The 12,102-nt window shown below is 46.8% G+C and overlaps 5 protein-coding genes across 5 annotated transcripts; 2 read left to right on the top strand and 3 right to left on the bottom strand.

Annotated features, from left to right (window-relative positions):
* Positions 1-600: 600 nt before the first annotated feature.
* PEX2_044720 (uncharacterized protein) lies at positions 601-1,239 on the bottom strand (the record flags this gene model as incomplete). Its single annotated transcript, XM_016741747.1, has 1 exon — positions 601-1,239. One exon carries the CDS (start codon positions 1,237-1,239, stop codon positions 601-603), a length of 639 nt encoding a protein of 212 aa, XP_016603449.1.
* Positions 1,240-3,279: 2,040 nt separating this feature from the next.
* Positions 3,280-4,881, top strand: PEX2_044710 (amidohydrolase; the record flags this gene model as incomplete). Its single annotated transcript, XM_016741746.1, has 1 exon — positions 3,280-4,881. The coding sequence occupies one exon, from the start codon at positions 3,280-3,282 to the stop codon at positions 4,879-4,881; it is 1,602 nt and encodes a 533-aa protein (XP_016603448.1).
* Positions 4,882-5,237: 356 nt separating this feature from the next.
* PEX2_044700 (uncharacterized protein) lies at positions 5,238-5,681 on the bottom strand (the record flags this gene model as incomplete). The annotated part of the gene is made up of 3 exons (XM_016741745.1): positions 5,238-5,305; positions 5,367-5,464; positions 5,539-5,681. 3 exons carry the CDS (start codon positions 5,679-5,681, stop codon positions 5,238-5,240), a joined length of 309 nt encoding a protein of 102 aa, XP_016603447.1.
* Positions 5,682-6,214: 533 nt separating this feature from the next.
* Positions 6,215-6,727, bottom strand: PEX2_044690 (uncharacterized protein; the record flags this gene model as incomplete). The annotated part of the gene is made up of 1 exon (XM_016741744.1): positions 6,215-6,727. One exon carries the CDS (start codon positions 6,725-6,727, stop codon positions 6,215-6,217), a length of 513 nt encoding a protein of 170 aa, XP_016603446.1.
* Positions 6,728-8,164: 1,437 nt separating this feature from the next.
* PEX2_044680 (uncharacterized protein) lies at positions 8,165-9,748 on the top strand (the record flags this gene model as incomplete). The annotated part of the gene is made up of 2 exons (XM_016741743.1): positions 8,165-8,213; positions 8,271-9,748. 2 exons carry the CDS (start codon positions 8,165-8,167, stop codon positions 9,746-9,748), a joined length of 1,527 nt encoding a protein of 508 aa, XP_016603445.1.
* Positions 9,749-12,102: the final 2,354 nt, after the last annotated feature.

Here is a 12,102-nt window from a genome sequence, read left to right as displayed (position 1 = left end):
AGATTACCCATGTCGCCGCCAAAAATGTATGACGAGATGATGTCCACGGTCAGCGCGGCCGTCGCATAGGTCAAATTGACCACCTCGCTGCGGGTACATGCACCTGCCAGCCGGGTCTCGAGGCGCTTGATTTTCTCAACGACCATACCTTCTAGCAATTAGATGGCGCGCTTGCCGAAGAAGGGGTTCAGGGCTGCGCGTCGCAATCAGTGTTACTCATTGATTAGATACTGAGTATCACTAAGTAATCGGAGCGCATCCAATGAGCACTCACTGAGCACTCACTGATGATCAGTCATTCTATGTGTGACTGAACTTAGCATTATCACTGATCTGAGCCCCTACTGACATCTACTCGGTGAGCCTAAGTCTGAGCACCCTCAGAAAAGCGGCGGCAGCTCAAATAGGAAAGCCCCACCCGCGAGGGAAAATGCGGTACGTATAGGTACATACACAAGGTATAATCTCGCCATTGCACTCAATAATTCGTTATAAATAAGAGAACTACAGAGTCATTACGTAGTAAATGTATGCAAAAAATAATAAAAAAGCCCTCGGATCTACCGTAGATGATTTATAAATATCTATTGTTCGCCGTTCTTACAGGGCGAGAGCAAGACCCAGAACACCAGCAGCTCCAGCAAGGCTCATAGCGATACCAGTAGGGGCCGCACCATCATCAGAAGTGGTTGATGAAGCAGAGCCGGATGCCGAAGCCGAAGCCGAAGACGAAGCAGCATCCGAACCGGTGGCAGTAGAGGAGGAAGATGAGTCCGTGGCAGAAGACGAATCGGTAGAAGACGAAGCGTCGGAGGATGAAGCGTCAGAGGAAGATGCACCAGAGCTAGAAATGCTGGTGGAGGTGACAGAGGCAGTGCTGGGGCTAGAGCTGCTGGCACCGGAGCTTGTGATCTCGGCGGAGATGGACGATGCGAAGGAAGGATAGTACCCCTCAACCGCAGTGGTCACGTACTCCTTCACACTGTCCGGAAGGCTGCTGTACCAGGTTGGCCAGGAGTTAGAGACAATGCCTTGCTCGACTTGGGAAAGGAAATCGGCGGTGTTGGTGGCTTCGGCCCAGAATGAGGTTGGGACGGCGGTTGCGAGAACCACGGCAATGGAGGGGGGAATGATATCCGAGAGGCTGTCTTCTGTGGATTCAAGATCGGAGTTGGTGTCGGCCGGGGCGGCCATAGCCATACTGGCGAAGAAGAGGGCTGTGAAAGACTTGTACTGCATGGTGATGATTGGAGGAAGTATACACTTCGGGTATAAGGGAGAAGACAAAATGCAGGTGTATAGGAGTTGTTACTAGGGTAATTGAGCAAGTTAAAAAAAAGAAGAGAAATCTACATATGGGGGCTTTGTGCTTAAATATGCCAGATATGTTGTCATAAACCCTGGAAGGCAGTGCTAACTAAAAACATCACAGGGCTGGAGCTCTAGCGGCGCCCCCCGAACGAGCCCATCGCGCTTTGTTCCCGGGTCCACCACTGACAGCCAATCGCAGGCTCGTCGCCCCCAAAAGTTGTCGATCAAGTGGGAAAAGGCGCACCTAGGAACTTTCATCGCGCAATCTTTCGCCCTATGTACAATATCGAATGTTGGGAGTTAGGTCCACACCATGCTGCGAAATTACCCGACACTCACAATCTAGGGCAAGGCTGCCAGAAGCTAAGCGATGCCCCCTGTTTTACTGCTTTCGGAACTCATACAAGTCCTGATGTTTCTCCAGAGCTTGACGCTGTAGTCGTGAATTGAAGGTTCGGCGTTCCATCCGATTGCCAAGCACTTAGACTGTATTACGCACGCCCTGTTTGCACGTCTGTTTATTATTGATTGGGTTCGGAGTTTCTTGGATATTTATATGACATCATTTTCTGGGGGCGGGCAAGATAACTTGGAATTGATCGTTGCTGCCTTTGTTTGCACATCATTTGACTGGTGCTTGGAAAGTGGTGTTATCCCCACCTGGTTTTGTGTATGGAATTGTCGGTGCTACCCGAGGGTTCAATGAGGTAGCATATTATTGAATCTATAACGTGGTTTATGCACTGCCTAAACATCTCGTCGATCACCATCCGTGGGGTGTCATTAGCACAAGGTATCGAAAAGGGTCTACAACTTACACAGCCCTGTAGGCCAGGTTATTTGTGTTAGGTAAAAGGCTGTCAATACATATAATAAGAACTTTTATTTTAATGAAAATGAATCAATCTACAACATACAGAAATGCCGAGACATATTAAGTTGGGTCCGTTTGGGTGCTCTTTGATGGGCACCTGCAGTGCGTGATATGACCACTATGGCTACGTACTTTTATTCTCGGCGTTCATAATGATGTGCATCATTCCAGATAACGGTCGTCAAGCCCTCATATTTTATGCGTCTTGCATACATGTGTAAGAAGCACTATATATATCTCAACTCGTGACCAGCAGCTCCAACCATGTTATAGTGTCAACTCCGGCATGAGCTATCAAACTCCATGTATACATCCTCCAGGGCTTTGAAGCGATAAAACAAGTATTGTTTCTTTGTAGAGAAACATACAGGCAGTGAGTCCCGTGCCAAAAAGTATCTTCATTCACTGTCAGGCCAAGGCTACTATGGCCCCACTTGATAGCTATGTTCACATCAGGTTTTTTGATGGCAAAATTTCTCACTTCATTACTGATATACTAGAGAAATTTGAACAACAGGAGAAACTTAAGGCCTGATAAATCGCTCAAATAAAAAAAAACAGCCATTTACCAAGTTTAAATGCATGAAATGGGTATAGGAATTTAGATCAGGAGCAAAAAAGAAATCTCTCCCTCGGGGAATCGAACCCCGGTCTCCCGCGCTTATCGGTTTTAATGACAAGCGGAAATCATCACCACTAGACCAAGGAAGATGCGACGGTCGAGTTACTGCTCGACCACTTGGCTGGTTGATGGAAGGACTTGGTCATCTAGACACTATGATCGTAAAGTTCACTGAGCGGCCTTAGTCAAACCCGCCGCCCCTTTTCCCATCCAATCACTATGCAGTTTAATGGCCGGTCCTTACAAGCACTCCTCTAGCCTATCTTACAACTTTATAGCCATTATCCTTATTGGAGATAGCCCAGCCCAAATCCCACTATCCCCACTATTCAATGTTCTCAAACGGCAAGTCCTGGAGAAGTCCGGGTCTAAGAGCCAAAGAACATTCCGACTTACCCGCAGGAAGCAATAAATACTTCATTAATCACCATAATCTTTGCGCGGGTTCAATAATCACTTAACACTGGAAATCATGACATCTGTTTTCAAGAATGGGCGCATCTTCATGCCCTCGCAAGGCTCGAGTAATGAGGGCAACTTTGCCGAGAGCATGATCATCGAAAATGATAAGATCTCCCATGTCGGCTCTCTCGATGGAATAAAGATCCCAGAAAATGCAAATGTCATTGACTTGGAAGACCGCACTGTCATTCCGGGTTTCATCGACGCCCATGTACACATTCTTCAATACGGGCAATCATTGCGTAAAGCCGATCTCATCGCATGCACCTCACTTGATCAAATCCGTGAAGTCATCAAATCTTATGCCGAAGCCAATCCATCTCTGCCGCGCATATTATGCAGAGGCTGGATTCAATCATCTACCAATGGAATCGCACTAGCAACTATGCTGGATGGTATCGACCCACGTCCCATCTTTGTTGACTCTTTCGACCTCCACTCTATGTGGTGCAGTGCAGCGGCTCTTGATGAAATGGGGGCTCATACTGCCCCCGATCTTCCCGGTGGAACCATCCACCGCAATGAAAATGGAAGCGCTTCGGGCCTACTTGATGAATCTGCTATTATAAACCTTGCATGGCCTTATCTAGAAAGTGTCACCTCCACGGAAGACAAACTGAGTGCATTGGACACTGCAGTCGCTGCATACACCGCTGCCGGATATACTGGACTAGTGGACATGGCCATGGACGAAAAAACCTGGAAAATTCTGAATCTCTACCGTCGCGATCATACCATCCCATTCCACATTGGCGCACACTGGCTCGTCCCCTTCTCAGCGGATCAAACCGCCAACTTCAAATACGTGGATCGAGCAATCGAGTTACACAACCAGTACAACGAGCCCGATTTCCATGTACTCGGAATAAAGCTCATCTGCGATGGCGTTGTCGACGGATGCACTGCCGCTCTCCTCCAACCATACACTGGAAAATCCGATCCCGTCGAGCCAATCTGGCCAGAAGATATGCTACAAGAAGTAGTCCAGCGCGCCGACTCAGCAGGCATTCAATGCGCAATCCATGCGATAGGCGACAAGACCATCCACCAAGCAATCAACGTGCTGTCGAGAGTCGGCACGCCAGGCCGGAGACACAGAATCGAACACCTGGAGCTGACAACCTCGGAAGATGCCAAGCGACTCGGTCAGCTGGGTATCACGGCCTCGGTCCAGCCTGTGCACTCCGATCCCATGCTTTTCAAGGCGTGGCCTGGTCTTGTGGGCCCCGAGCGCTGTAAGCGTGCATTCGCCTACAAGGACTTCCTAGATGGGGGTGCTCCGATTGCTATCGGAACGGATGCTCCTACTGCGGCTCACTTTCCTTTTCCTAATCTTTACAATGCTACTACTAGGCGCTCGGCTCTTCAGACCGAGACTGATGATACTGTAAACGCGCATTTTAAGTTGGGTTTGGCTGAGGCGGCTACTGCTGCTACGGCTGGTGCGGCTTATGCGCGGTTTGCTGATTCTTGGACTGGAAGCCTGCGGAGTGGATTGTATGCGGATTTCTTGGTTGTTGATATGCAGTGGAAGCCGGAGACTTTACTTGAGGCGCGTGTCTGTCAGACTTGGTATCGGGGGAAGAAGGCTTTTGATTCGTGCAGTGGTTGACAGTGGTGACTTGTAGACTATGAATTATATAGAGGAATCCAATGATGTACAAAGAAGTATACAAAGAAATTAGGATTCATTTGTCTATTCCTTAATGGCGTTGGGTATTGCTTCTATGCGAGGTGGATATCATGGTGACATCACCAGTACGCGGTTGCCTCTCGGAGCATTTGAGGCTACCATAATGTAAAATTTACAGAAAAAAGTAAGACAGTAAGATATACAATATAGATTGACAGTTTTTAATTTACATCTCATGGTCGCTTCATGAAGGCATCACTTCTGGAGCTGATTCTAAGTTTTCCCTCCGAACCTTTCAGTGTAGTCCCGAGTCCAACAAAAGGTATGAACATCATTTACTCTTCGAGTTGTTCAGGGTGCGCCTGGAGCCCACGGTCGGTACTTAGATCAGAGAGGAAGGAATCTAATGCTCGTTAGTATATGCAATATGACCTGAGGTCTTAGGTTGGACATATAATACATACTGTGGTCTACGTCCTGCGAAGACCGGCGCCCTGTTTTCTTATTCAGGCCCTCCAAGGCATGTTGGTGTGCAAGTTCTGAGCACATTGCACGGGCAGATCTGTTTTTTTGAATCGGTCAGTTATAGGATACTTCAGGGCAACCTTGTGAAGCAAGGTTGTATTTTAAACGCACGGGGCAACTTCTCTGTCCACCAAGAGATTCTCATCTTTGACATCGGATTGGTCTTGCTGTTGATGCTCCATATTTCCCAGAGAGCTGCGGCGCTTTTCGTAATTGGGATCTAGGGGATTGTGATCAATGTCGGTTTTGACCATATTCGCGTAGTAGACTGTGTAGTGGTGGCAAATTAAGAATTGGATATATGTGAAGTGTTAAAAAGTGAAGTGGCTTGGAAATGTGTCGGAGACATAAGGGAAAATAAAGTATTTAAGTTATGTTTAGATGCGGGGAGTCTTCGATGTCATAAGTTGGGCGTGGCAAACTTATGATATAAACACTTCTTGTGAACCTATTAGGGTCATTATGATCCTGGTATTTAAATGAAACTGTCGCCCATCCTTACTTTCAAGGATGAGGAAGAAATTAAGGAGATTACTTATTGTGATACTCACACGAAATCAACTTGAGCGTTACAAAAGGCGAATTAGTTATGAGGTCAAGTGCTCGTCAATGAACGGCAGGATGGCAAAATTAGTAATGTTCTGGGTCTTTTGAATGTTTGGGATTGTGAAATGAAAGGATAAGCAGAGGAGGGATGTGAAAAATATAGATACAGTGATGCTCACGAGATCATCGCCCCTTTATAGTTTTCCTCTATACTTTATCTAAGCCTCCAACAAAGACATCATCATACAATCTCATCCTCATATCCATTCCTGTTCTTCTGGTTAAGCCTTCTTGTGTCCTTTCCCTTTTCTCGTTTACTTTTGGTATGGGACTTTCCTAGTTGTCCGCTTACCATTGAGTCCGAACCACCGGGGGAACCCCCCAAGGCTTCCAGATCGCGATGGGCAGTAGTAACATTCAGTTTCCAAGCATGAGACATACCAGCACCATTCTTTAGCAGTAAAAGTCTTTGGGCTAATTCTTCCACAAAAGCAACACTTCGGTGGCGGCCTTCCTCACAACACACAGTCACAACTAGTGGGATATTTGGGTGCTGGTGAGTGCTGTTTGTCGTGATTTCAGACTCGTTGCTATGGCTTTTCGGTTTTTGTAAAGAAGCATTTTCTTGGAATAATGCATATTGAATTGTCTTGAGTGAGTTGACAATCTCATTCAGCGTTTTTTCAAGGAAGTTTTCCACGGTGTCATTCTTCAGAAACTCCTTACGAAGCCGAGGTGATAGGCCAGTTGTCATGGCACGTAGATTTCGCGGTGGATTTGGAAGATGGCGAATATTATATGACAAGAGTATTGAGTTCGGTTCCTGACTTGCAGGTGTTACCAATGGGCCATTGGCATGACCGTATGAGCAGAGTGAGACAGTGATTAATGGGCGCCACGGCGATGTCAGGCTGCTGGCCACCGGGGAAACCATCGTGGTTTGAGCTGAATAATGATTTTATCTCGTAAGTATTGGTCTTCCAGTTTGACCTCGGGAAGTCTGCCTGCTTAGTGTTAGCTTGGCTCATTTGCTGAATGTAGATACATGCAAAGAGGGAAGCAGTTACCTAAACAAGAAGACGGACTAGTACCTATTAGGCAATGAAATGCGATCGCGGGAATGGGATCGATCCGCAATGAAGGATCGTTTGGCATCAACGCTTGGATCCGAATTGAAAGGTTCGCTTCGAAATGATTTCATTAGAATATTTGACAGATATCGAAATTGGGGCTTGGAGTTTGTAGATGACTCATATGCGGCTGAAGCGACCGTTCACTATTAATAGTTTGATAATCTTATAGAAGGATAGAACAATAGAATACATAGGAATTTGGTTTATACGCTATAAAGTAACTGATGGCTATGGTGATAGAACAAAGACTTAACAAGACAAGACCATCCCAGTCACCTGAAGAGTCACTATTTTACCTAAAACCCTCTGATTGATAGTGATTAAAGTAAATTAAGCCATTTTCTTGGCTTCACAAGGTGAGCCCTTAGACCCCACCACGTCTTGGCTTCTTGATGCAGCCTAGGTACAACATAGAACGATTAGCGATCCGATGTTGAAGCTGCGAGATCGCGAAACAGGGAATGATAAATAATCACCAAAACGATATTCTAGACCTGATCAACGAAAATTGCTTAGCTTGAGGCGTATCCCGCAAGGCAAGGCGAACATGATTGGCCTCGGGGTAAATCCCACAGGGCCGACAAAGCCAATGTGGGGTGTAGAAGCAGATCATTTAGCTAATTCCTTCATCTAAGCACATCAACAAAAGAGCCGGTCAAAGCAATGTCATTAGCCAACCGGGTTGTGTGATGTTGAAATCGACCCTGGGGCATTTTGTCACTAGTCCTAAAGCGGCTATTGTCTGGAGAACTGGGCCTGTGGTGGGGAGAGGATCACTCTCTGTTCGGATCCTCAGTTGTGATGGCGCGCGCAGATTTTTTTTTCACGGGTCAGATGGGTTTAAATGAAGCTGGAATTCTCTATTTGTCAAAAGTCTGAGCTTGAAAAATCACATTGCTGCTAGCAACTACGATCTATATCAAATCTTTTTAGCGGAAAAATTACATCATACCTTTCAAGTTCGGTTCACTCCGGATCACCACGCGGAAGAGAACCACAAAGACAATAAGAACATATACCAGCCTTGAAGAGTTACGTTGAGTCGTGGCGGGATCGGAATGGTATTCGCGCGTGGCGATGTCTCCGGGCATGATGATCAGACAATAGGTAAACCGGAACAATACCAGCAACCAAGATCCAGAATATTGACTAACAGCAATACAGATCATCAAGATCCTAGCAAAGAGGTGACAATTGTGTCTTGGGATGGGCCACGAGATCCCGGAAACCCATACAACTGGTCTCTATGTGAGAAATGGCTCCTCACTGCCCTCGCCGTGTTCGCCACCTTCATGACCATGATCAACGGCACAATTTTCACAGTAGCCCACGATCTCATGAATGAGCGCTTTCACATTTCAGACGCCAATTTTCCTCACTCCTACTGGCCCGTCACATCATGGGCCGTTGGCGGCGGCTGTTTCTCCCTGCTCGTCCTCCCGCTCATGGAAGACTTTGGTGTGCGATGGGTGTTCTTGGGCACGTATGTGACTTTTCTCTGTTTTGTCGTGCCCCAGGCCGTGGCACAGAATTTTTACACGTTAGTCATCACGAGATTCTTCGCCGGAGGATGTGTCTCCATCCTTGCCAATACCTCTGGTACGGTGATTGGGAATGTCTGGGACACCGAGCGGAATCGCAACGTCCCTGTTAGTCTTTTCATCGTTGCCTACCTGTCGGGTAGCAGCATCGGACCTGTCATTGGAGCTGCTATCTACCAGGCTCTCACGTGGAGGTGGATTGGATATATCCAGCTCATATGGTATGGTGCTTTCTTCCCTCTATACCTCTTCTTATTCAAGGAGTGTCGTGGAATTGCAATCCTAGGACAGCGAGCTAAGGCTCTGCGTCGTGAAGGCAAGCACGCCTATACCCAGCATGAAATCGACACACAAGGCCAGTCGATTTTGAGTATCGTGGGCCACAGCGCCAGCAGGCCTCTTTTCCTGTTCTTCACGGAGTCTGTGGTATTCGTCTCGACGCTATGGTCCGCCTTTACCGTCGGCACATTATATCTATTCACCCAATCTGTTGAGCAGGTATTTGCAGAACTGTATGGCTGGACACCAGCACAAGCTGGATACGTCCAAGCAGCAGTCGTGATCGGAGAACTCCTGGGATGGGTGATTACCTTGTTCTCAGGCAAACTTTACTTTGACTCGGCATCCCGGAACAAGGAAATCCCCGGAACGCCTATTCCGGAGGCTCGGCTATACCTTGCTATTTTGGGCGGCATATTCGGTATCTCTGGTGGCATGTTCACATACGCTTGGACATCATATCCCGACTTTCCGTGGATTGCACCGGCCGTTGGTCTCGCCATGGTAGGGGCCGGTAGTGTTATTGTCGTCACGGGAATCTCTGACTACGTGGTGGATGCGTACAGCAAATACGCGGGTAGTTGTATGGGTATCATTGCTACTGGTGAAAATACGTTGGCGGCATTTCTACCTCTAGCCACTATGAGCATGTATTCTCATCTTGGTCTCGAGTGGGCTAGTACGGTGCTAGCCTTCATTGCGCTGGCTCTATCTTTTGCCCCGATATTGGTGCTTATTTGGGGCAAAGATATCCGAGCACGGAGTCCGTTCATGAAGGAAGCCATGGTGGAGAAGAGGAGGAAGAGTATCGACTCTGTTTGACCAGGTTTGCTTTGTACATAGATCGCTTTGAAAAACATATCGTACATATCAAGAGACTTCAAAATATGTTTCTTATCTTCACTGAAAATTTTCTTGTATCTCAGTTCAGCGTTCTCCCTGATCCACGTGGACGAGTAAATCAAGACCACCATGTTCTCCGAGGAGTTCCCTAAGGGCTAGACTATCGAACTTTGTAAGCCACCTTTGTTTCAGTTTGCTCTGATCGAAGAACTGAATCTAAGACAACATTTTCACTTCACGAACCCCCTACATGAGCAAGAACACATGGAGACTTGGTGAATTTAATTAGATTGTAAATTCAATGCCAAGAAACGAGTGGATACTAATTGTAAGAAAAACATCAATATAGTTTGAATCAGGGGCAATTCTCATCGAGCTCGAAAAACGCCGGAGATATGCCAGATTGCGGATTAGATCAGGGATGCGCCGCTAACCCGAAATGAACCTCCCCCCTGAACCTCCACACCATGTGTCCTTTCCACGTGTATTCTCCCTAGTCCTCTGAGGCAAGGTGATTATTGCCGATTAACGATGTATTTTGGGAATATTATACCTGTTAGCCACAGACCGGCCAACCAGAGTAAAGAAGAAGAAGAAAAGAAAAAAAAAAACAACGCCACAAAACAACACCACTCTATCGCAACCAGCGAATCCAACAACCTTGTTAGGAATGATAGCCGGATTACTCCATTAGTCTTGCTCGCCTTCAAGAACAGGGGTTAAACGGGCCAAACCGCATCCCCTCTTCCTTGATAAGTCGTTTACCGGCTTATCCTTCCGCATGAGGTTCCTTGCATGAGTAGAGGCATAACGTCCCCACGTTTCTCATAACGACTCAACCTTCGAACTTCTAGATCGTTTCAGAGTCGACGATCAAACGGCTTGACTCCCGGGTGCCCTGTGCCCTGTGCGATGGCCTGACTATGTACGGAGTACGGAGCACGGAGTACGTACGGAGTACAAATATAGAGCAGCGTGTTTTGTACCTCCACACTCCGTACAACATACTCCGTACGGAATACTGCGTTTGAACTAGCTGGGTATCTCTGCCGAGAATATGTGCTAGTTTCCCAGGGGGCCGGGAAATGTGGTCAGAGCTGAAACCTCCAGCCAGAGTCTATATTGATGAAGTTTGGACGATGATCGTAGGTTTGGATATTTTTCGGGCCCGATTTGATACGGCCGGCTCTGTTGGGCAAGGCGCTAGCCATACAAACAGATCTTGGTTCTCTTTGTATCCATTTATTTTTGGATCTTTTGGTTCAATGGTTTATAGGCCGATGGTTGATAGGGTGATGGTTGATAGGGGTCGTTTCTTTACCGAACTATTCCGTACATAGTCAAGATTCAATGGGAAGAAGATTCAACGGGTTGTTTTTGGTTCGAGGATGAGACATTTTGACAAATAGATATATACGCTGATCTGATAGTGACGATCTCTGTGGATGGAGATAACATGATTATGCATATTTGTACTCTGTTATTTCATATTTTTCAGAGACATGAGTGTGTAACCACCTCGGAGTTGTGCAAAGCTCCTTTGGCTACCGAGCTCATTGAAATTTCTGATCAGGAGGCCGTCCATAAACAGAGTAGTCCACATGCTGTGGGGTGTATCCAATGCCTAGTTTGGGACTCTGCCCTCCTTCCCACCCTATAGAAATGCTTTGGTACCTGTTATCCACGTGGTCTAGAACTTTGTTCATCCTATGACATGGTTGGCTTGCCCCGGGAAAAGTGGACCGGACACAGAATACAGGGACAGAGTAAAGGTACTCCGTACAAAAAAAAAACAAGATATGTGTCTGGCTTGGTTTTGCATAGTAGGAAGCAACCAAGTATGATGTATCCATGTACAATTGAGAGGTAACTAGTAATTCTTCAACATACCGGGTACGTTGTAAGGGGTACTCCGTACTTTATCCCCATTACTCCGTAGACCAGTCTGATACGGCGGTCCAAAAGAGATCAGTCGGAAATACCGGATGGACGATCCCAAAGCCACAGCCGTTTACATCCAAAATTGCACCAGAGCTCGGAGAAAATACCAGGGGAAAATTCGGGAGGTTTCAATGCATGTAAGCGCCCACTGTCCTTCTGAAACAACAGGGCGGGTGCTTCAGGTCGCAGCGCCAGTTTGATGGGCCTTGGCGGTATCCACCTTTTTTTCCCGTTGGACTCACACTGCCATCTTGTCTAGAAGGATCTCTGAATGTGGCAAGTGATATGTTTATCACTTGTATATGCAGCCTGGTCACCATGTGGATTGGGCCAATCATCAATTTTGACATGCAATACTATACAAATCTTGTATGTTGTACAAAAGAATTAAG

The sequence above is a fragment of the Penicillium expansum genome (assembly GCF_000769745.1).
Source record: "Penicillium expansum strain MD-8 chromosome Unknown contig145, whole genome shotgun sequence".
NCBI lineage: Eukaryota > Fungi > Ascomycota > Eurotiomycetes > Eurotiales > Aspergillaceae > Penicillium > Penicillium expansum.
The sequence above is the reverse complement of the archived record's forward strand: the minus strand, read 5'-3'. Positions and strand labels throughout refer to the sequence as shown.